The sequence below is a fragment of the Camelus bactrianus genome, chromosome 7 (assembly GCF_048773025.1).
Source record: "Camelus bactrianus isolate YW-2024 breed Bactrian camel chromosome 7, ASM4877302v1, whole genome shotgun sequence".
Lineage (NCBI taxonomy): Eukaryota > Metazoa > Chordata > Mammalia > Artiodactyla > Camelidae > Camelus > Camelus bactrianus.
The window spans coordinates 58,666,106-58,688,561 of NC_133545.1; the positions used below are offsets into that span (position 1 = coordinate 58,666,106).

General features: G+C 38.1%; 1 protein-coding gene and 1 long non-coding RNA gene across 7 annotated transcripts in view; one reads left to right on the forward strand and one right to left on the reverse strand.

The window, feature by feature from the left end:
* LOC141578169 (uncharacterized) overlaps positions 1 to 22,456 on the forward strand; it is a 332,741-nt gene that overhangs the window by 10,696 nt on the left and 299,589 nt on the right. Inside the window, exons 3-4 of one of the 3 annotated variants that reach the window (XR_012508201.1) lie at positions 2,744 to 2,794; positions 6,179 to 6,298. The exons of the other annotated variants lie outside the window; for them this stretch is intronic. This is a non-coding gene — a long non-coding RNA (uncharacterized LOC141578169). The remainder of the gene's footprint in view (positions 1 to 2,743; positions 2,795 to 6,178; positions 6,299 to 22,456) is intronic. 3 annotated transcript variants of the gene reach the window in all.
* Positions 4,988 to 13,310, reverse strand: TAC1 (tachykinin precursor 1). Of its 4 annotated transcripts, XM_010972315.3 has the most exons (7): positions 13,160 to 13,310; positions 12,583 to 12,714; positions 11,370 to 11,466; positions 10,891 to 10,935; positions 10,380 to 10,403; positions 8,835 to 8,888; positions 4,988 to 5,592 (listed from the first exon to the last, which is right to left on the reverse strand). In XM_010972315.3, the coding sequence occupies exons 2-7, from the start codon at positions 12,703 to 12,705 to the stop codon at positions 5,543 to 5,545; spliced, it is 393 nt and encodes a 130-aa protein (XP_010970617.2). In that variant the 5' UTR covers positions 12,706 to 12,714; positions 13,160 to 13,310; the 3' UTR covers positions 4,988 to 5,542. The 4 variants fall into 4 exon arrangements, with proteins under 4 accessions (XP_010970617.2, XP_010970625.2, XP_010970628.2 ...); XM_010972323.3 differs by lacking the exon at positions 10,891 to 10,935; XM_010972326.3 differs by lacking the exon at positions 8,835 to 8,888.

Genomic DNA, 22,456 nt, shown 5'->3' on the forward strand with positions numbered 1-22,456 from the left:
GGCTTCCACTTTATATATTTCGAACATAAGTCATTTATAAAAGTTTACTACTATTATATGTTTTAAATGGAGTACTCCTTTTATCAATATTAAATATCTTTTTTGATCTCCTTAAAGTTCTTATCTTGGATTTTGTCTTAACTGATAGTAATAAAATCATCATGTTAATAGTTCGGCAGATTTTTTTTTTAAATGTCTCTTTATTTTCAACAATTCTATATTGCTTTTTTTTTCACATTTGTCTCTGGCAAATAGTAATAGCTGAATTTTCTTTTTTACCAGTGTGACAATCTCTGCCTTTTAGTAGGTCTCATAACACTGCTCACCCTTGTAAATATGGATAGGTTTTGATTTATTCTAACCATAGTTTTTTCTGGTTTTAATTTTACGTATTTTTTTAATATTGCATTTATGTATGTAATTTATGTATGTTTTTTATTTGCCAAAAAGTCTAAGGCTTTATTGCCTTCTGTTGGTTAGACTGTGTTTTGCAGCCTTTCCCCTGCCTTCTGCTTTGATACTTCTTTATTCATCTGCTCTTTCTGTGTTCAGCTTGTGTACATTTTCAGCTTATATACAGAAACTTACATTTTCTTTAAAGAAGGTCTAAAGCCAAATATATCTATTTTCTACCCTTTCTCTTAACAAGACAAGAAATTTAGCTTACATTTACTCCCTTTTATACTCTTCTCCCTTCTCCCCCAGCTAACTCCAGTTGACCTCTCATGGAATGTTATTTCCAGATGGTTTAATTAACATCCACATCCACATCCACATACACAACTGATATCATTTAAGCAATATTAAAAAAAAAAATTACTTTGTTCACCATGTTTCTTTCTCATTGCTTCCATCCAGACTTATTTTCCTTCTTGCTGTAATACATTCTTTAGTAATTCTTTTCAAAGTAAATGGACAGTGAACTTTTTGAGATCTTGAATGTTTGAATATGCCCTTAATTTGTGAAAGAAGTTGAATGGCTGAATTTATTCCACTGACTCCAGCAAGGTGTGGGCCCCACCTCTTTTTTTCACCACTACTACAAAATCCAAACGGACTCTAGGTAACAGGGATTAAAACCTTCATTCCAGTCTTGCAGTCCGTGAATCCTGTCTCATGACTTACGCAGCCTAAGGTCTCCCATACCTTCCAAGAATCAGAACAGTGAACATTTCTCAGCATTGTCCTGACAGTAGTTCCACAAAATAGTGGAATCTGACTGACTTTCATCAATCGAACACATACATTCTTTAGGCAGCCTGCTCTCCTGCAGAACAGCCATCTTGAGCGGCTCTCCTGTTGTGATGGTTTTAATAAAGCCTTAAACTAATGGCTTTTAATTGATATTTCTTCTTTCAAAAATTCATCCTCATTGTTAAATAAGGAGGCTAAATAATATTTTCCTTCAGAACTTTTAGATTTTGTTCCTTGATCTCATGCGCCCACTGGTGCTGATGAGAAGTCCGTCTTCTACAGGGGTCAGTCCCCTGTGCTGAGTCGGCACCTTCCTCTGCAGCCTCCACATTTTCCTGCCAGGGGCATGGTTTACTGCTGTGGTTTCCCCACATGCTCTCTTTTTTAGGTATCTGTATAATTTCTGGTCCACCAAAAGTCCTTACTGTGTTTTTCACGTATCCTAACATACTTACTAATTTCTTTAAAAAATACATGCATCTTTTAAAAAGTGCTTATAATGATTTGGTGTTAAATGGGAAGATTTCAGCAAGTGCTCAAGTTGAAATAAGATTAGTTTTGTCTGTATGGATAGATCCATATAAAACTATATCCCTGGCGAGTAGAATCAGTGTTCAGATGGAGATTTTATTTTTATTTTATTTAAATTTTTAAAATTTATAATTATTAATTTTTTTCCCTTTTAAAAAAATTGAAGTATAGTAGATTTAAAATGTATTAATTTCTGTTGCACAGCATAGTGATTCAGTTCTACATTTATAAATGTATATACATACACATATATTTCTTTCATTACAGGTTACTACAAGCCACTGAATATAGCTCCCTATGCTAAACAGTAGGACCCTATTGTTTATCTATTCTTTACATAGTAGTCTGTATCTGCCAATCCCAAACTCCTAATTTATCCCTCCCCCCCCACTTCCCTCCCTCCTCCGACTATAAATTTGTTTTTTATGTCTATGAGTCTTTTTCTGTTTTGTAAATAAGTTCATTTGTGGAGGACTTTATTTTTACTCTGTACATTTCTCTATTTGAATTTCTGCTTACATATTTCGTTTTGATGCAAAGTAATGGGGTACATGATGTATGGACAGCTTCCTTTTCCACCTTCCAGTGCACCCGCCAGCTTCCTCCACCTGCTCTGGTGTGCTGTCAGTGTGGCTTGGCCGTGTGGACAACATCAAGGGCTCCTGGCGCTGTTTTCCAGGCGGGTTTGCCCAGTGGGAGGCACCAAGACTAGATCAGACAAGGGGAGGAGACTAAGGTTGGGATATTTACTCAGTGGCCTCCCTATACCTGATAACCCTGGGTTGGTTCGTCCTCCTATAAAGACAATAGCTGCTACGCGGCCCTTGGCATATAATGACTCTCAGTGCCTCAGTCTTGGCCCTTCAGGCCAAGGGTCGCCGTGGCACCAAGGATGCCAGCCTGGAGAACCGCATTCCACTACTCGCTCCTCTATATCCTGCCCACACCTTTGTGATTTGTCCCTTTATTCATTTCTCTTCAAATGACTCAGCTTGAATGTCATTTATTTTTGCTCTAGACCCTGACCACAACAAAAACAAAAGAAAAACCAAAGCGATCAAGTATTCAGGTAATTTGACTATATAGTTTGGACTTTGTGCTGTTTTATAATAGAATAAAAATATTTAAGAAAGAATACTGCTGAAGAAAACTCCTTTTAGTTAAAGGAAGTATGCCACAGAGGGGAAGCAATAGTAAATATTTCATGAGGACAAACTTAAAGCTGAAGTCTCGCTCCCTTTCCTTCTCAGCTGTTGCTAGGTTTCTGAGCCTGGAGGGAAAGCAGGCAGGAGTGAGGTCTGGCAGATACAGGTCTTTCCACGGCACTGGGGGATCTTGGTGCAGAGATTTATAGAATCGCAGCGAGGAAAGGGGCCGTGGGGACTACCTAGTGCAGCGATGAACAGCACAAAGCACTGCTTGGTTTGTGAGACAGCCCCGGATTTAATTTGTGTGGTGACTGTTTAGAAACTACCCCCATGCTAGTGCTGCTGCTTCAGTGTGCCTATAAGAAACCATTTTAGTGGCCATAATATAGTGCTAATTTTCTCACTGGGGATTTCGGAGGCTAGCTAATAAGGGCAACAGGTGATATTCAAAGAATGTTTGTGGTGTGCCGGAGATCATAGTCAAAGCTTTACATGCACCCTGCCCCACAATCCTCACCTAAGCTCCATGTGGATACTGTCCACTGGGTATAGTGGTGTATGACAGTCCATTTGGAAATGCCCATAACACTCCAGCAGAAACACATCCCTCAGCAACAAATTGGTATCAACATTGGTCCAATTCTACTGATGAGGAAAATAAGGCAGAAAGAAGCTAAGGGACTTGCCCATCATTACACAGCCATTAAATGATGGAGTAGTTTGACTCTGAACCCACATTCTTCCTCATTACATGATTTCTTCTTGTTATAACATCTATGCAGAAATACACATGTATACAGTACAGAAATACTGCTTTGTGCCTAACAACATACCATCTGTGTTGTTCCCTGTCACTAAACACACTGTAATACCATTTTAAGTGATAGCATAACATGCAGTTGTATCAATATGCCAGTTTGCTTAATCAATCTTATTGTTAGATATTATTTTTCTCTGCTATTTCTTCCTAATAATTCCTTTCTAATCCTGATTTCTCTCATATTACAATCTCTGGCCCCAACATTTCCTTGAGCTTCGTATCCTCATCTGTAAAATGATGACAGTAATAATAATACTTCCCTCACTGAATGATTAAATATGTATTATGGTAGCTATTATGATGATTAATATATATTATAATCACTTTTATTAAATAGAACATTGACCATTACTGTTAGAGAATGGGGCCCTAGATAACTGATTTTCCCAATTTTGCTTATCTTAATAATTTGTAGCACTTAAATGTATTGTGTCATAAGGAAAATGCTCATTGGAGTTTTTTTAAACAAATTATTCATTTAAAGATATAAAGGTTAAAATATGCTTTAGCTCTCCTGTCACACACATGGTCTGAACACTGATCAACAGTCACCAGTCCGGAATAAACTCGTGAAGTTTTATTTCACTGAACAATGCTTGTCCTGAGTTGTTTTACCACTTGTTGACATTTCTCCATGCACTCAGAAAATAATTCCAAGGACACTTATCAATCCTTCCCCTTAAATAACTACACAAGAGCCTCCCTTTGATTGCTCTGTATTTGTTTCTGATGGATGTGTTTTCTGCTGGAGTGTTATGGGCATTTCTAATTCACAGGCGATCCTTAGGAATGCAAGAAAGGGGCTCTTATCTTTGTTATGGGGGTAATGCCATGTTAACAGCGCCCCACAGATGACCTTTGGGAGAGTTTGGTTTGGTGTCTTAGTTCTAGTGAGACTCATGCACTGATGCATTTATACCTGGGCTCCAAGCAGGGCTGAAATAGTGTGCTGATGTTTTACTCAACAAAGAAATGATCAGTGAAATGCACCTTTAAATAGACTACTATCCTGTTTGTAAAAGGGAATCATAAGCAGGTAGAAACAAAACTGAACCTTAACTGTTTGGGTACCAAAATGTGATTGTTTTCTCCATGAATGATCTGGTGCCAAATAACTGAGAAAAAAAAAAGTATGTGAGAGAGACTGAGATTACATTTTAGTCATTTTCCTTAAGAAAGAGAAATTTAGTAGCTTTATGTTTTATTAGTTAGCAGCCAGAACAGCTTTGAACATATTTCACCTACTAAAAGAAAGGTTACTGATTTGACATAAATATTAAAGAATAGGACCCAATTCTCAAGACATTTTTTCTTTTATTTAAAATGTTAATTATCACAACACATTGTACAATAAAATAAAGACCTTAGAATCACATTAGAACTTTGAAAACATCTCTGTATAGTCACAAAACATGAAACATGCTGCAGGGATACAAACACAGTTTGATACCAAATCTCAGTGCATTTTCACCATGAAAACAAATGGAGAAGCACGGACTGTCTATGAGTTTCCTTTCCCTAGCAGTAGCTGACGTGACTGCTTCCAAGAATCAAAACTGATCTCTGTCTTTGGAGACTCTGTCATTGATAGCTTTTTACAACTTCATTGAACACTGTGCTTTGTTGAGAAATTACCACTGATTTCTACTTCTCAGGGAGTTGTCTTATTAGAATTATAACACATTTTCACAACACATATTGGCACGATATGAAAAATAAATACTTTTTGAGTTTTCAACTCATAACAATTCATATTAAATAAATAATTATTCTTCATAGTGCATGTCTCATTTTACCTTTCATTGGCCACTGACACAAATGAAGCTCAATAAATAACACGTTGGGTAGTTCATTTACGTCTTCTTTCGTAATTCTGCATTGCACTCCGTTCGTAAGCCACTGAGAACAAAGAGAAGGTAAAGGTTTTTTTGTTTTTTTTAAGAGGATTCACTGACACAGTTAAACAAAAGTTCAAGGCATATAGTAATTTAAACTTGTAATACATTTTTCATTTCATTGAAGTATTTGTGAAGGGTTTTATTTGCACATCTTCCATTCGTACCTCAGCCTCTATCCTGATTAGAAGTGATCTAACCACAGAATTCTTGGTTATTTTGGTCTTGCATCATATACTCGGTGCCCCCAAAGCGCATTTCCACAATATATTGCAATGTTGGTTCTCAAGGGCTTCCTCAAGCAGTGGCAGACACCCATGGTGATTTATTCAGAGTAACCAGGAATACTAGTAGGATAAAACCAAAATGTGGAACTTTTTTCTAGGACAGAGGCAACAAACTACAGGCTAGGGGCCAAATCCAGCTTGACATCTTTTGTTGTAGGTAACATTTTACAGGAACATGGCCAGACCCATTTGTTTATGTATTGTTTATGCCTACTTTAACATTAAAATGGCAGATGTGAGTAGTTGCTACAGAGACCTCAGTGTGCTCATAGTCTAAAATATTTGCTATCTGGCTCTTTACAGAAATAAAAAGTTTGCTGATTCCTGTTATGGGGTACCTAATGGTGTGAAGGTCTCATCCTGTCTTGTGGATTCCTCTCAATGGATTATCCTTGAGACTAAGAACAATCTCATTGTCTGCAGGTAGGGCAATTGTGCCATTAAATACAACATAGTTTAACTTACCTCCTAGCATGTTGATGGCTTGTGAAAGTTTAATCACTGCTTCCAAAGGTATTTAACATATAGCTAGCAAGTATTTTAAGTACTTTGACTATCTGGACCAAAAAAGTGCCAAAATTATATAATTATATTAAATATAATTTCAAAGGGATCTATAACCACAAAAGGGCAAGGATCAGACTGTTGTGATCAAAATACTTAAGTATATTTTTCATCATTTTAGCTAATACTTTATGTACTTAAATTTACATTACAGTAAATACTGTGCTTTTAAAAATTCAGTATATGTGTATAAAATACTTAATTTTAATAGAAATAGTAGAAAGAATTGTGAAAGACATGTGGGAATCATAGGTGCCCCCCTAAACAAGTTTCTCAGAAGGATTTGTTGAAAGAGAAAGTAGGTGAAGGCGCCAATGTACCACTCTCCCCTTTTACACTGAGCAGATGATCCAGCATTCCTGTAAGTGAGGTTATCATTAAGCTGAATGCTTTGTGTCAGTCATGTACAGGCTTCTGGGGTGGAACAGTCTGGGCCCCAGTCTGGGCTGTTCTGAGGGAAGGAAACAGTCCATTTCTCACCTTGGTTTGTTTGTATCAAGAGAGGATGACTAGCACAAGTTCAATTCCTGACAAGTGTTCGGGAACAGGATTCTGTTCCTCAGAGAAGTGAGGTGAATGCTAATGTAAACTAATCAAAGCTAGATTAGTTACTGAGTGAGAACGTAACGTCCTCTTAACTGGAAGCAGAGTTTCTTACCTGGTCCTTGAGCTCTCTAAAATAATATGTAAATGTGTCTGTGTATGACCTGAGGAGAGTTTCTCTGGGGGGAGGGTTTCTAGATTTCTCAGATAGTCGAAGGGGTCTGGGACCACAAAAGGGCAAGGGTCAGATGGCTTTAGAAGATGACTCTGATAACCTTGCCTCAGCTGGTCATGAAAAGATGTCTGATGGAGTGTAGATTACAGGGTTGCCCATTTTTTTCCTTTTATATTTTCTTAACTAAAATGGAGGAACAAAGATTTTGTCATAAATTGATTTCAATTTACAGTCAATTCTACTTATAATGATAATTATAAAGTACATTTAATAGCATCTAATCTGTTCTAAATTGCACAGTACTTATATCACTTGTAAAGTTAAGCATATTCTGAAACCTGTATCAATCCTGAAAATGGAAAGTTGATAGCCGGTATGATTATCCAGAAAGCCACAGGTATATAAGGGTTAGTGTACCCTTCTGATACAAGTAAAGTGTGGTTTATATTTATATTCCATTTCCAAAAGCTGAAAAATAATACATATTGGTACAACGATTTTAGTTACTCATTAGATATGCTGGTAGCTTCTTTAAAATTTAAACCTGTGAAGCCTTCAAATTACTGATGAAGAAATACAAATGTAGTATCTACATCTGGAAGGTAGAGAACCAATATAAATACTAGGATACATCATTTTTGCATGACTTTTTCAGATTAATTAATTTCAGCACATCTTACAGATTTTCTAGAAACTTGAAATAGTCTAAGTGGATAAGACAGGTGATGATTACTTTCTAATTAATTACATGAACAGTATTTTAATTCTAATTTCACTGAACGTAAAATAAAGAGAATTTGAACAGCTTTCCCAAGTAAACTAAACCAAGGACTGTAATGCCTGAATGTGCTTAACGAAATATTGGACGCTATGAAAATGATACAGGGGTTATTTAACCTTGAAAATACTGTGGTGAACGAGTTAAGAAGAGTCTTCAGATACATGTGGCATTTACATAGAAGGTAGAAACTAAAGACAAGAATTAGGCAGCTTTTATATCAAGTGAAAGAGTTGCTCAGAATTAAAATGGATTAGGAGTGAAATTGTGGCACTCCTTCTGTCTAAGAGTTTTATAGCCAGAACTGATTATAACCCTCCCAGGTGATCCGACTGTGTTCCTTTTTGAAGGCACTTAAATGGACCATTATTGTTCTCATAGTCTTAAACCTTTAACAGGATGTTTAGGGTTTAAACCTCTATAACTTCATAAAAAAGCAAGTGATTGCTACAAATGGATTTGTTTGTTTATTTAGTTTATGTGTGTGTATTGGAAGACTGTCAGACTTAACCTCTTATAAGACTTTTTGATTACTTTGGTAACAAGTGAAAATCAGTCTTATTCCCAGCAACCCTTGTCCCCCCTTAGTTCAGCAAGGTTAAATGTGGCTTATCAAACAGATACAAGGGAAGGGGTATTAGACTAGTCCAAAGATTCAGGTTAGGTAATGATTAAATGGGGCAGACACTGGGAATTTGAGAAAGATAGATTGATATTGTGCTAATATTAGCTTAATCACCTATCAAGCCATTGTTGGATTTATTTATTGCAGTTCAATTTTTCCACCATAAATACTCATTTTAATTTTATTATTCCTGTTTAATACTTTGAAACTATACCATAAAAAATAGAAGTAAATTTAAGATACTGTTTATTTTCAGTCATGGTTTTATACATACCAGAATTTAAAGCTCTTTTGCCCATTAGTCCAACAAAGGAATCTGTTTTATGCCCTGGAAAAATACATTTAGGGGTATTTAATATGTACATCTTTGAGGAAATAAACTGTTATAACTAGTAGCAAAAAAAAATGCAAGCTTCCAAATATATGCCTATATAATAAATATAGAACTATTTCAAGTTTTGGTGAGTCCAAAGAAATAAAGATTCCTAATTAAGTCGTATAAATGACACTAAATAAAATAATACAATAAAAGCACTTTTCCCAATTTTTAATCTAAATATTAGCAAGTGTACTTTATTCATATTATATTTTATCTGTTCATACATAGTGTTTTAAATACTGTTGCTATTTGAGCTAGCTTTAATTTTTAGTGGATCAATTTCACTTTTGTGTGACAGAAATATCAAAACTTCTTTCCACATATTACTGAATATGTTGTATTTCTCCAGAACTAAACTTTAGTTAAACTTCTGAAGGTCACTGTTTCTATTTTATTGTATTTAAAAAAATACTTCTTTTGGAAAAAGTATGTTGCTTTTGACATTAATAGAGTACATTTATTTTTTTTACATTGAGTTTTGCTATATATAATTCCTCTGAGAGTCAAATCCTTAGAAAGTAAATAGGAATAAGGTTTATTTTCAAAGATGAAGCCTTTGGAAAAGATTATTTTAACTCTAGTGGGAGAATGTCTCTTGGTTTATACTGTATTAGTTGAGAACATGGCTGTTATCTTAGGGTGGCCTACTCTGCCCTCAGTGAACCAAAATCTTAAGTTAAGATAACTGAGTGGACCTTAGGGTAAATGAATGTGATTAAGATGAACTCTGGGACTTCTTGTCAGCTCTGGTTCCATTAACGGGGAAACTAGGATCTAATGATGACTGTGAAGTGTCACAAGTCTGCCATCATCGCTGCCCTAAGAAATGTTTCACTGTGCTTTATGGGGTCAAAAAACTATACTTCTGTCTCTCTTTACCTTTAGTATGAATTCTCTACTCAGACATTCACTCCATCCCCTTAATTGGCTGCTGGATTACTTTAATAAATGATGTTGTTATGAATTCAGTATACTAAAATGAGCTAGGAGATGCCTATAATTTCTTGGGTTTTTGTTTTTGCTGTTGAAGTGGTAGGGTGGGGATGAGGGGAGAGGAATGTGTGGTGGATTTTTACCCCTAGGATTGAAATTCTTATCTAAAACTAACAATTCATAGGAGTTAAAGGACTTTCTTTCTTTCTTAGCAGCTTAAAACAACAACAAATATCTCAGTTTTTGTGGGTAAGACATTCAGCAACAGTTCAGCTAAGAGTTAGGATTTTTAATATAATGCATTGTTTTGGTAAGCGTGATATGTTTAAACAACAGAGCTTTAAACAGTCATGTTCTGGATGTAATATGGGTCTCCTCCATTCCTATACTCTCTTAATTAAAAATATTAAATCCTAAGTTACAACAGAAAATAAGATATTATTTAAAGTGGAATTCAATCTAATTTACATTTGCATTTGATAAATGTCAAAATAATTTGGAACTTACTTTTATGAGAGATCTGGCCAAGTCCTATAGAAAGAAAGATAAAATTAGCAAACACAATAGATTTGTCTTAAAGGAGCTACATTATATCTTTTAAAAAGAATTATAAAATAGATGGAGTTTTAAAATAGTGTAACATTTCCCATTCATGTGCTCTCCTGAGGAATATAGCAGAACTATAAATGCTCACCAAATTATTACTAATAAAAACAAAATATCTTAACAAGCAAAAGGAATGTTTTTAAGTGATTTATATGGGCCACGGATTCAAGCCCAGGACTGTGAGACTCCTGAGGCCTGTTAATAACTGCCTGGCCATCCATCTCTCCATTTTCTTACAAGAGACAGATGTTCAAGACTGGTCACAATTTGATGCTCAGGAGAGAGAGATGCAAATCCATCTCTTCCTTCAACAGGCATTATTAATAATATGTATTTCAGCCCGTAAAAGCCTTTCTTCATTTTCATACATGTGCATTCACAATAGTAAAATAAGATTCATAGAAATGTTTACCATAAAGAGCCTTTAACAGGGCCACTTGTTTTTCAACTGAGGAATCTGACAAAAGACGAATTGACATTAACTATTTACACGTTCTACTGATGGTGTGATGAATTCAAAGAAATTTATTTGTTTCACGAGACACGGGGCAGCTAAATCTAACCTAACCCCAGGGGTCTAAAATCGTTTCCGCATGCACTGAGAACTCCGAGTACTACCCACTGGAGCCCCATGCCTTCCTCTTCTTTGTCAGTTTGTATCTTTAAACAAGGGAGCTAAGATGGGTTCCAGTTCTTGGTGGTTCGGCCGGATCGATCTCTCTCTCCCTCCGCGGGCCTGTATGAGGGCCAGAGTCTCGCACTGGGGAGATAGATACACTCCTTTCGAGGTGGAAATTTCTGCTCAAAGAGCAAGAGAGACTGGGTGTTCTAAGAATGAACTAGAAGACAGGGCAGGTTGCCCTGACAGAGAGGGATGACTGCCCATCTCACCGGCATCCCGTTTGCCCATTAATCCGAAGAACTGCTGAGGCTTGGGTCTCCGGGCGATTCTCTGCAGAAGATGCTCAAAGGGCTCGGGCAGCTCCTCCTGGAGGACAGACGCACAGACAAACGGGCGTGTAGGCAACCAGTGCGAGGCGCCTGGAAACCCGAGTCTTTCTTGTGATGCGCTCCAGCCTTGGGCAAACCTCAGCGGTGGCCCCCCCCCCTCCCCGGGCCAAAGCTGGAAAGCCAACTCCGAGGCGAAAGGAGGCCCAGCTTCCCCACGCCGGGGCTGAGTGGGGTGAATCTCTGGACGCTCCCTCTCTCCACCCTTTCCCACCGAATTCGTGTCCAGCGTCGCCGCCTCCCTTAAGCCCTGCTCTTGGAAGTTAACAGGAACCACAGCGTCTCCAAGCCTTGCACGCTTTCCGCTCTTTCCTCCCAGCTCGGGGACCCTCACATATCTGCCCTCAGCCACCTGACTTTGTCTCCTCTCTGGCGCCGGCTTTGGAGACCTCTCACAGCCCTAGATGCACACAGGTGTGTGTGTGTGTGTGTGTGTGTGTGTGTGTGTAGAGGGGGTTCTGAGGGGAACAGGTCGTGGGGAGGTGGGAGGTAGGGAAGGTGACAGCGCTTTACAAGCGACCTGCACTGCGCGACTTATACTGTTCCCGCGGGGCGCACTCCCTTGGACAAATAGACTGCGAACCTTCTAAATGAAAACTTACGCCTAAGTCCTCAGATCGTAAAATAAAAGTCAAGACAGGAAGTTAGCTTCCTACCCACCTGCGCCCCTCCAAACCCCCACTTATCCCCGCTTTGCCTGCGTTGGGCGCGCACTTCTCCGCCTCTGGCTAGCGTTTCCAAACGCCAGGTCCTTAGAGTTGGACTGGAGTCCCCGAAATCTGCTTTACCGGGGGATGAAACCTTGTGAGGTTTCCAGTCTTGTGAGGATCCTGGGATCATCAGGGAGGGTATTACTCCTCCAGAGGATTCTCGAGACCCGACGAAACAGCTCTTGGGAGAAAACTTGATTCGTGGGTGCAGAATCTCGTGCAGGACTCGGGATGGCATACCTTTACAACACTCCCTGCGCGCCTCCACCGCCTCTGGTTGTGGTCTCCGTGCCCGCTAGGGTAATCAGGGTGCTATCGCGGGGAGGATAGTGACAGCTCTTAAGGTCAGGAAGAACAGCGTGGGCCATATTGGGACCGGGTCTCACCTTGATCTGGTCGCTGTCGGACCAGTCCGACCAATAATTCAGATCATCATTGGCTCCGATTTCTTCTGCAAACATTTGAGTGGAGACGAGAAAAAAGACTGCCAAGGCCACGAGGATTTTCATGTTGGATTTCTGGAAAGAGTGAGGAGAAGAGCCAGAGGAGAGAAAAAAATATATTTATTGGCGGTGGCTATCCAGCAGTTGAGGCAGCAGAATTTTTGGTCCGACTACAGAACTCAGGGCCGAGTGATACAAAATAACCACCTAAAAGCTAACGCCTGCCTGCACCCTTTAGGAAAGAGAATCAAGCCACAAAGCTTCTCACATCTCCGTCATCCTAGATCCCAACTCCCCCAACCCCCAATCCACCAATCCATACCTTCAAGCCAGGAGGCTGCGGATGGAAGACAAAGAGGAACATAGGCATTTAGGATACCCGTCTCCACGCAGTCCCCCACGCCGTCACTTCGCTGTCTCCCCACTGTCCCCCGCCACAGCAGCCCATCCTGCCCCGCTAGACGCCACTTCGGAGCGGCGCTGGACGCGAAGGCCCGCCTGGCAGGGCGCAGGCACTTACAGCGGCTGACCCGCCCCTGGGGTTCCTCCGGCAGGTCTGAGCGCTCGCGGGGCGCTCCGCACTCTCGGTCGCCGCAGCGGTGGAGGTCAGCAAAGCGCTCTTTTGCCTGCTGGCTGCCGCGGTATTTATCCCAGGTTCGCTCAGCCTTGAGACCCACGTGACTTTCTGCTCAATATTTAATTAGCCGCCTCCTCTCCTTTCGCTTGCGTCTGATTGAGAGTTTCCGAGACGGTAATCCGTCGGTGCGCATAACATCTGGACCCAGTTGGGCTCGAAATGACGCAATTTTAGGAAAATCGAGATCTCGCCATCCAATCCTGAGGGGGCTGTCTTCTTCCGTCTGCATATCTGACGCCCCCTCCTCTCTCTTTCTTCCTAGCGGGGTTCCACGACACCTTAGATTACTCATCAAAATTGAGCAAAGTGAGTCATTACTCGGACTTTCGGCAACTTTTATGTCCCCTGAGACGTCAGGATAAGTTGCACTTATAAGGATGGCCAGATAATTAAAAAATGATTCTTCACCACCATATTTTTTTTTCTATAAAAGAGCCCATTCATGTTAAAAAAAAAAACAAGATTTAGAAGTAAACATTAAGAGGCTAGCATGCAACATTTAAAAATGACAGATATTTAAACAATACCTATTTATTCCTTGTTTTAAAAAATGAGGACATTAGTAGCCTTACATTTCCTCTCAGTTCCCTTACATGCCACGTTCCATTTTTTGTGTTATATTATTATTTCACCATTATTCACATTTATGACATTCACATATAGTTTTGCTATCATACTTTCATTACTTGTCTACTATTCATTCTATATTTAAATGGATTCATGTTCACCACCAGTCCCTTTAATCAAGCTTGGCCATTCTTGAGTTTATTTTCAATCATCTATTGTTTGGCTGGATGTTACTGTCAAACAAATTTTTCTTCCTGAAGAGGAAATCATACATACTGAATTCCGTAAGTTCTTTCATGTTAGTGAATGTCTCTCAGTGGTTCCTATGCTAGAAGGACATCTTGCATAGTTACAGTATTTTAAAATTAAATTTCATTTTGCTCAGGACTTTATGGACATTGCTTCATTGCTTGTAGAATTGAGTGCTGTGGAGAACTCTGAGATGGGATAGTTTTTTCTCCTGCTTGGAAGTGATTTGCTGTTTTGCTTCAATATTTGAGGAAGGGTTTCTTTATCCCTGAAAATCAATAGTTCAGTTAAAATATGCCTTATTGTTGGTCATCCTACACTTAATTTTCTTGGGGTGTTGTGAACTGTTTTTGTTTTGCAGATTATTCTCTCTTCATTTTGGGGAAATTCTATTCTCTTATGTTTTTTTTTTTTTTGAATAGATCTTTGAAATGGAAATTCTACTTCAAGATATTATGGCCTTTTTCTTTGGATCGTAATATATTTTATTATATATATATAAGATTGAAATACATGTATCTCATGTCAATAATATTCTTCCGAATTGCCTTAATTCTTTTCCCTTTTCATCTGCATTTACTTTGATTATCTTAACTTTTCCACTTCGTGTCAGTAATTGATTTTGGTGTCAGTAATTCACCTTGCTGTGTCTAAATTACTTGTTATTTCCATAATCATATTGCAGAGTCCCCAGTTTGTTCTCATGGACTAGTAATTTCCTTTTTTATCTCATTTAGTTGTTTCATTATTTTCTTGATATTATTTTATTGAATTTATGTTCTATTAAGATGTTCTCGGTATAAAGTAATTGAGGGAGTTTCCTTCTAGTTCCTGAGTTATTTTTTCCTTCTAGTTCAGTGGCAAGGTGCATGAATTTTGAGCAAGTGTTAAAATACTGGCGTAGCTACTTGGTAACCATGTGGCCTTGGACAAATTACTTAAGTACTCTCTGCCTCCATTTTCTAATCTGTCAAATAGGATAATAAATAGTACTTACCTCCTAAGGTTGCTGTGACAGTTAAATGAGTAAATACATGTGAAGGGTAAAGAACAGTGCTTAGCACATTCAATGAACAGTTAACTATTATTATTATTCTAAGTGGCTCTGTGTGTGTGTGTGTCTATGGTTAATTTTATGTGTCAACTTGGCTAGGCTAGGTTGTCCAGTTGTTTGGTCAAGCACCAGTCTAGATGTTGCCATGAAGATATTTTTTTAGATGTGATTAACATTTGAATCAGTAGACTTTGGATAAAGCCATTATTCTATATTAAATGGGTAGACTTCATCCAATCAGTTGAAGGTTTTAAGAGAAAAAGACTTAAGGAAGCAGGAGTTCAGCCTCTGGACTGCCTTTGGACTTAAGACATCAACTTCTTGCTGAATTTCCAGCCTGCCAGGCTGCCCTCTGGGTTTCAGATTTGCCAATTCTGTAATCATGTGAGCTAATTCCTTAAAACCCTTAAATGATCCCTTAAAAATCTCTCTCTTCTCTTTCCTTCTCCACACACATGCACACAAACACATACCCATTGGTGCTGTTTCTCTGGAGAATCCAAAACAGTATGTACTATATGTGCACAGCCCTGGACCACTCTCTCCATCCTGATATCGCTTAGGTGGCTCTGGGCAGACAGAGTAGGAGTGACTATTTAACTCTATTCCTATAATATTGGAGCTTTTTTTCCCTCTGAGGGCCAAGAATTTTGCCTTCCATTCACTTTTCTTAGCCTGAGGGAATGACAGGGGAGGTGGTGCTTGGATAAGGTGTGGTATTGTCTGAATACCTAGTTTCTGCCCTTAAGATTTTGCCCAGTGTCTTGTTCCATGTCAGTTCCCTGGCTGGAGGATCTGTTCCTTTCTTGCAAGGGACCCCAATGGACTTTGATTCCTGTGGGCCTGACAGCTTCCTTCCACTTCCCTTAAAGTGTCAGCTCTGTTTGTTGTTCTCTTCCCTACAGCCACCAGTTTCTCTCCACCACTTGTATCCCTTACATCTTGGAAGAAAATAATGATCTGTCCCCTCAGTTTTCTTCTCTCCATGTATAGCATCATTGAGAATTCTCAGAATTTTGTCAATTTCCAAGTAAAACTTTTAGACGCTGATGGCAAGGTTAGGAAGGCAGGAGCTCTGCTGAGCCAGGCAGTGATGGACCTCTGTGCTTTGCTCCAGATTTTTGTTTCTTTCATTGGCTACAGGTTCTTGAATATTAGTGCTCTAATTAGATTGTGACTCTTGATTGGTTTGGTTGCTGATTGTGGATTTTAATTTTTTCCTGGAATTAATCATTTTTACTTCATCTTGTAGGTGTCAGAGAAAGCCTCGAACAGTACTAGGTTCATGTTATCTGACTAGTAAATGTGTGTAGAATTGTTGGATATCATCCATACCACATGGATGCATTAGTTCTTTACTGTTTTGTTGCCCCAGACTCCTGAACTTTAGAAAATCTTCTGGACACGGCTATTGCTGCAAATATGACATTGTAAGAATATATTGTCTGCAGGGTAAGTCCCTTCTCTCTTCCCTGACATGTTGGCTAACCTATTATATGTTATTTACCTGGAAATCTTGCTGCTATGATCAGTTCTTTTTTTCTTACTGCCTCATGGAAACTCTAACATGCTTTATTAATTTTTAACACACTGTGTCAGTCACTCTTGTAAATCCTTCCAGTCTCCATTATTCCCAGGCCCTGAGTTATTAAGCATTTGTCACTGCCTGGAAGAGACACCACTCTAGAGGCAAAGGTAGGGTTCCAAGTTTCTGTACCACCTGAGGTAGGCAAGAGGGGATTTTAAGCAATTCCACTCAAAACCGGATAATATATCATGGTTTCATCAGGGGATACTAATCCCTTGTGTCTAAATTGAATTCCTTCTGTGTTTCATGATGCTGCCTCTTCAAGAGTTGAGTTGTTGTGTTGCTGTCCCTTTGGCTAGTGAGCCACTTCTTGTGGGAAACTGATTTTAGTTCTTGGTAAAGTCAGAAGTGGGCACTGGGAAAAGGTTACAATATTTCAATCTTCCAACCTTCTGCACATGCCACAGAAAAAATTGAAGCAATAAACATTTATTTAATGTTTGCTGTTTTCCAGGTGAATATGGCATTGGGGATAGAGAGATGAATGAATCACAGTTTTTGCCCCAGCAAGGCTCAAGGAAGTCGGAGGGAGCAGGACATATAATAGATGCTACAACAGAGGAGTGAGTGTTGTATTAAGGGAGCATGGAATGAAATTTCCCTAGATGGGAGTGGGTAGGATAGAAGGCACTCCAGGGAGAGGGAACAGCTTAAGCAAAGGCAGAGAGGTAAGGATATGCACTGGATAGCCATTGGAGAAGCCAGAATCAAGATGGCCAGTGTTGGCAGAGGCAGGGACTGGGAGAGGTAAAATAAGATGAAGTCAACTGACATCAACTCTGTTCAGTCTAAACATCAACAAATTCTGTTGGCGAGCAAAGATCACTTGCTCTGGGAGAAGAGTAAAACTGACAGCTGTTGTTTTTCATCTTATAAACTCCTAGTCCCTGGTGGCTTCTTGAATCAGAAGATTAGGAGTGTGGCTTCTTTTGAACTACTTAAATATAGTCAAGGATATCAATTTTTAAAAATATTTAACACGTGTGTTTTCCTTCCATTGCTTCCGGGTGCTATTAAGAAATTCACATTGTATATACTTGCCAAAAGACTGAAAGTAATCTCCTTATTCAACATGACTCTGCAATGTTAAAATAATAAGGCAGACTAGTAAGTCTCCTGAAAATACTCCTAATCAGATATCTGTTTTGCTAAACTGGATCATTAAAGGTCAAAAATTCAATTAAAATTAGGTATAGTCAGCCCAATTGTCTTAGCAAAATGGCCAGTTTGTAACACATGATGGAAACACTAGTTTAAAATCAGGAAATAAATCATTTTGAAGTAGATTAATAATGAGAATGTCCACATTTAGATCACCAGGGACGCTAAAACAGGGAAGTATATTTTTAAAAGTCAAACTGAGAATACCGGTTGGGGAGCCATACTTTATTTCTTTCCTCCTCTAGGTAGTACTTTAATAGTTAATGTGTCCAACTTTGAACTTGGAAATGTATGGTCTACACTGGAGCCTGTCCTTGCTGGCTACCCCAGTCCTGGGACACCTTGCCATGTGGCATCCATGGTCACTCTGCTGCATTGCTGCCATTAATGTCTCTCCCAAATGGGCTGCGAACTCAGGTTGTCTGGTTCCAGAGCCCATGCCACTAGCTTCTGTACTGTGTTGTCTGTGCTGCTGCAGAGCTGATCGTTATTGTGCTGAGTGGGGGGCAGGGAGGAACGTCTAAGGGACTCCCAAACCATGCATTTCTATTTTCTAAGCTTTATTTGTGAATCAAATCTAGTTACCGTAAAACTCATTATCTGGATTTCACTGCTTCTAATTTCTGTAAAAAATACAATCACAAGTGTATAGTATAATGTGTTCAGTTTAATTGGGTGTTTGGATATAAGATATAAGAAATTGCTTATGAGGAGTATATATATTTTGATCAAATAGCTATTGTGGCAAGTTCATTGTGGTCTTTAATGTTTCTTGTATCAGAGAATGTAAGAGTTATTTCTTTTATTATTTGGTATGTCTTCCCTGGAAAACTGGTATGCCTCCTTCTGTCAGATAGAAGCTATTTAATCCAACATTTTCACCTCTTTCCCCTTGTTCTCCTTCTATTTTATTTTGGCAGTCAGAAAACTCCGAGCTAATTTTTGATTTTGGGGCTCAGTTTTATTAACTTCCATGTCTAGTCTGGTCTAATTACTCAATATTTCTCTTTAAAATTTGACTTCTTATGTTTTAATGTTTAAAATTATTTTATATCATTTATATTGTTCATTTATTATAAATAGCTTCAAATTATATATATATATATATATATGCATATATATGTACATACATAAAATAAGACCTGTGAAGTTTAGATCTTTTACCATTTCCAGTACTAATAACCCTGGAACAACTCTTCATTATCTCTTTTCTACATGATTTCAATAATTTCTTAACAATTTTTCCTGACTCCTGACACACCCCTCTCTAATCTACTTGATACAAGACAGTTTATAGCGCAATTCTGATTATATTATTTTGCTCTTCAAAACTCTTCAGTAATTGCCTCTTTTTCTCTAAGATAATTACAATCTCCTTAACTCATTACTTAAGATGTTCCTTAATATGGATTCAACTGAACTTTTTAGATTTTTTTCCCTGTAGTCTTCCTCTTTGAAATTTATAATTTAGCCCAACTTGACTTGTCTGTCTAGTTGCTCCAGCCAGAATCCTTAGCATCAAATTTTCCCCTCTTTTGTCATTACTTCCCACCCTGCCCCCCGCACCAATCCAACACATCAAGTAGGATCCTTACTTTTAAATGTTATCTCATGTACATTCTCTTCTTCCCATTTTCTTTGCTACCATGTGAATCCAGGCCACATCTCCAGAACTATTTTAATCATCTCCCAACCCATTCTCCACATAGGAATTACAATGATCTTTTAAAACACAAGAGCACCATATTACTACCCTGCTTAAAACTATAAATGTCTTAAATAAAATCCTTTACCTCGGCCTTCAAAGCCATGCGTGATCTGGGCCCTGTTTACTTCTTCAAGCTTATTTCATACTCCTTTCCTCCTACTTACTGTACTTTAGCCAGATCAGTATCTCTGTCCTGTCTTTGCCCAAGTCATATGTCTGGCTAGACCACGAGTTGGCAAAGTACAGCCTATAGGCCAAATCTGGCCCACTGCTTGTTTATGTCAATAAAGTTTTATTGGAACACAACCAATGCTAATTTGTTTAGGGATATTCAAAGGCTACTTTCATGCTCCAAAGACAGTGTCTAAGATTTGCAACAGAGAACAAATGGCCTGCAAAATATGAAATATTTACTCTTTGTCCCACTACAGAGTGTTTGTTGGCCTCCAGGCTGAAATACTCATCCCTCTGCTCCTTGCACAGCTGGTCTTTTCTCACTGTACAGTTCTCAGTCAAATATCTCTTCCTCAGAAAGGCTTTCCTGATCACCATATCTAAGCAGGTTACCCCCCTAACTTTTCTATCATTATCCCAAATTTGTGATCCCACTATATTCATCACAAGTTGGGTTTAAATATTGGTTGTTTACCTGTGACTGTTCTTTACTTTATACTCAGCTCCTAAAATAATACCTGATTATAGTAGATGTAGTAGGTGATAAAAGTTAACTAAACAAGTGAATGAAGATGTCATATTTCCCCCCTCCATTTACAAAAATCGTTTCCCTCTTGCTTGGTGAATACTTTTAGATCCTTTAAGCAGCCCCTTTCCCAATTTATCTTTCACTGAGAATACCCTTTTTGTATGCTGCCCTGGTGGGGCCCTCTTTGTGGCTTAATCTGCTCTCATGGTTGAGATCAGACAATAGTCCTTAAGTCTTTATTTTTGTCTTGATTTCTTGTGACAATGCAGTTACCTAAGGAAAATAAATTTGAGGTTGAGAGAAACACTTCCTTTATTGAATAGTTTCATCAAAATTAAAATAGAGTAACTGATAAAAAAGGAAAAGTATGAAGAATCATTAGTCAAAGCTGTAAATAAGATCCAGCTATATTTGCTTAGAGGTGATTTTCTTATTAAAAAGTACAGAAACATCTATTCGTTAGAACCACAGAAAAACATATATAGAGAAATACTATAATAAATGTAAATTCCCTAATATAGTATGTCCTTAGTAATGAAATTCCATCATCTGTATTTCTTGAGTTTCTACTTTGATGATAGCATTAAGATAAAAGAGGAGACATAAATCTTACCATTAAGGATTACAGATTTTATCAGGACAATTACATAGGAAGACTCCAGAGATGTTTAATTGTTCTATAATCATATGTCCATGTTTACACTGACAGTTTTGACATGTTAAGTACCAGGTATAAGGCTAATTAATTATTTAGTTGTGAAATCTTAGAGTCAAGCTCCATGTTGATTTAGTAGATTTGTCTGAAAGAAATATACCAAGGACAGTATTCCAAGATATCCTGGTAAAGTAACTGATGAAACCTTCAGTAAAAAGGGGAACTAAGAGACAGAGAGGCATAGTTAATATTATTCATGGGAAAAGAGTTTTGCCCAAGACTTTGGATATGGGCGGATCTGGTTCATAAGCTAAGAGGAAGACTGGGAGACTGCACTAAACTTTGCCAATGATTTTCATAGCCTGGAACAGAATTTAAAAGAAAGAATAAGCTCTTGCCTTGGGAAATACCTAGCATGATATGGTTGTAATCATCTTTGAAGTTTTAGAGAAACCTGAAGCCACTATGCCTAAACCATGGAGGAGTCTGATATTTCAGCCTGGATGCTTATTTTATAAACAATAAAGTCAAAAGGCCTGCAGCCTTCTACTCTGCTTGTCTTAATATAGGCCATGAGTCATTGCTGGTGATACGTAAAAACCAGTCATAAAGCTATCCCAGTAATAGAGTTATCCTGGATGCAATTGCCTGGATTAAGAATTACATCTAAAATAATAATTTATTACTCTACATCTGTGTTAGCCATAGAAGAATCGATGGGATTATGGGTAAATGGATTTTTAATTATACGGAAGTAACGTAAGTAGAGGTCCAATGATTTATCTTCCTCTCTAAATTCAAGAGATTTGGGATTGATTCTTCCCAAATTAACAAATAACATTACCAGTAACTAGGAATTCAGAGAAACCTTTAAAAGTTTACTGCCAGTCTCTTTTCCATTTACTTCAATTTGGATTCCTCCATCATCTTTCTAGGGTAGGTTATCAGTTGGAAGACGTTTCATGAAGGGAAACGTAGTCCAGTTATTTCTCTTTTTCTCGTCAAAATTTTCAAAGTTTATTGTTATCGTTTGTCTACAATAATATTTTTATTTTTTAAAATTGACATATAGTTAGTTTATAACATTGTGTTAATTTCTGGTGTACAGCATAGTAATTCAGTTATACATACATATATTCCTTTTCATATTTTTTTCATTATAGGCTAGTACAAGGTATTGAATATAGTTCCCCATGCTATATGGTAGGACCTTGCTGTTTATCTATATTATATATGGTAGGTAGTATCTGCAAATCCCAAACTCTCAATTTATCCCTCCACACCCCCCCCCCCAGTTATTTCTTATTGTTAAAATTTGTTCCAGTGGCAGATTGACTTCAACTTTGTTCTACCAACATTTCTTAAGAATGTGCTAAGCATACAAAAGAACATCTATTTCAATTACTTCATCCATTTTAGTTTACTGGGATTTTGCTACTTTAAGCTATTGAATGCATAGCTGCTTTAAAACTTTGAGATTCATAGGTGACTAATA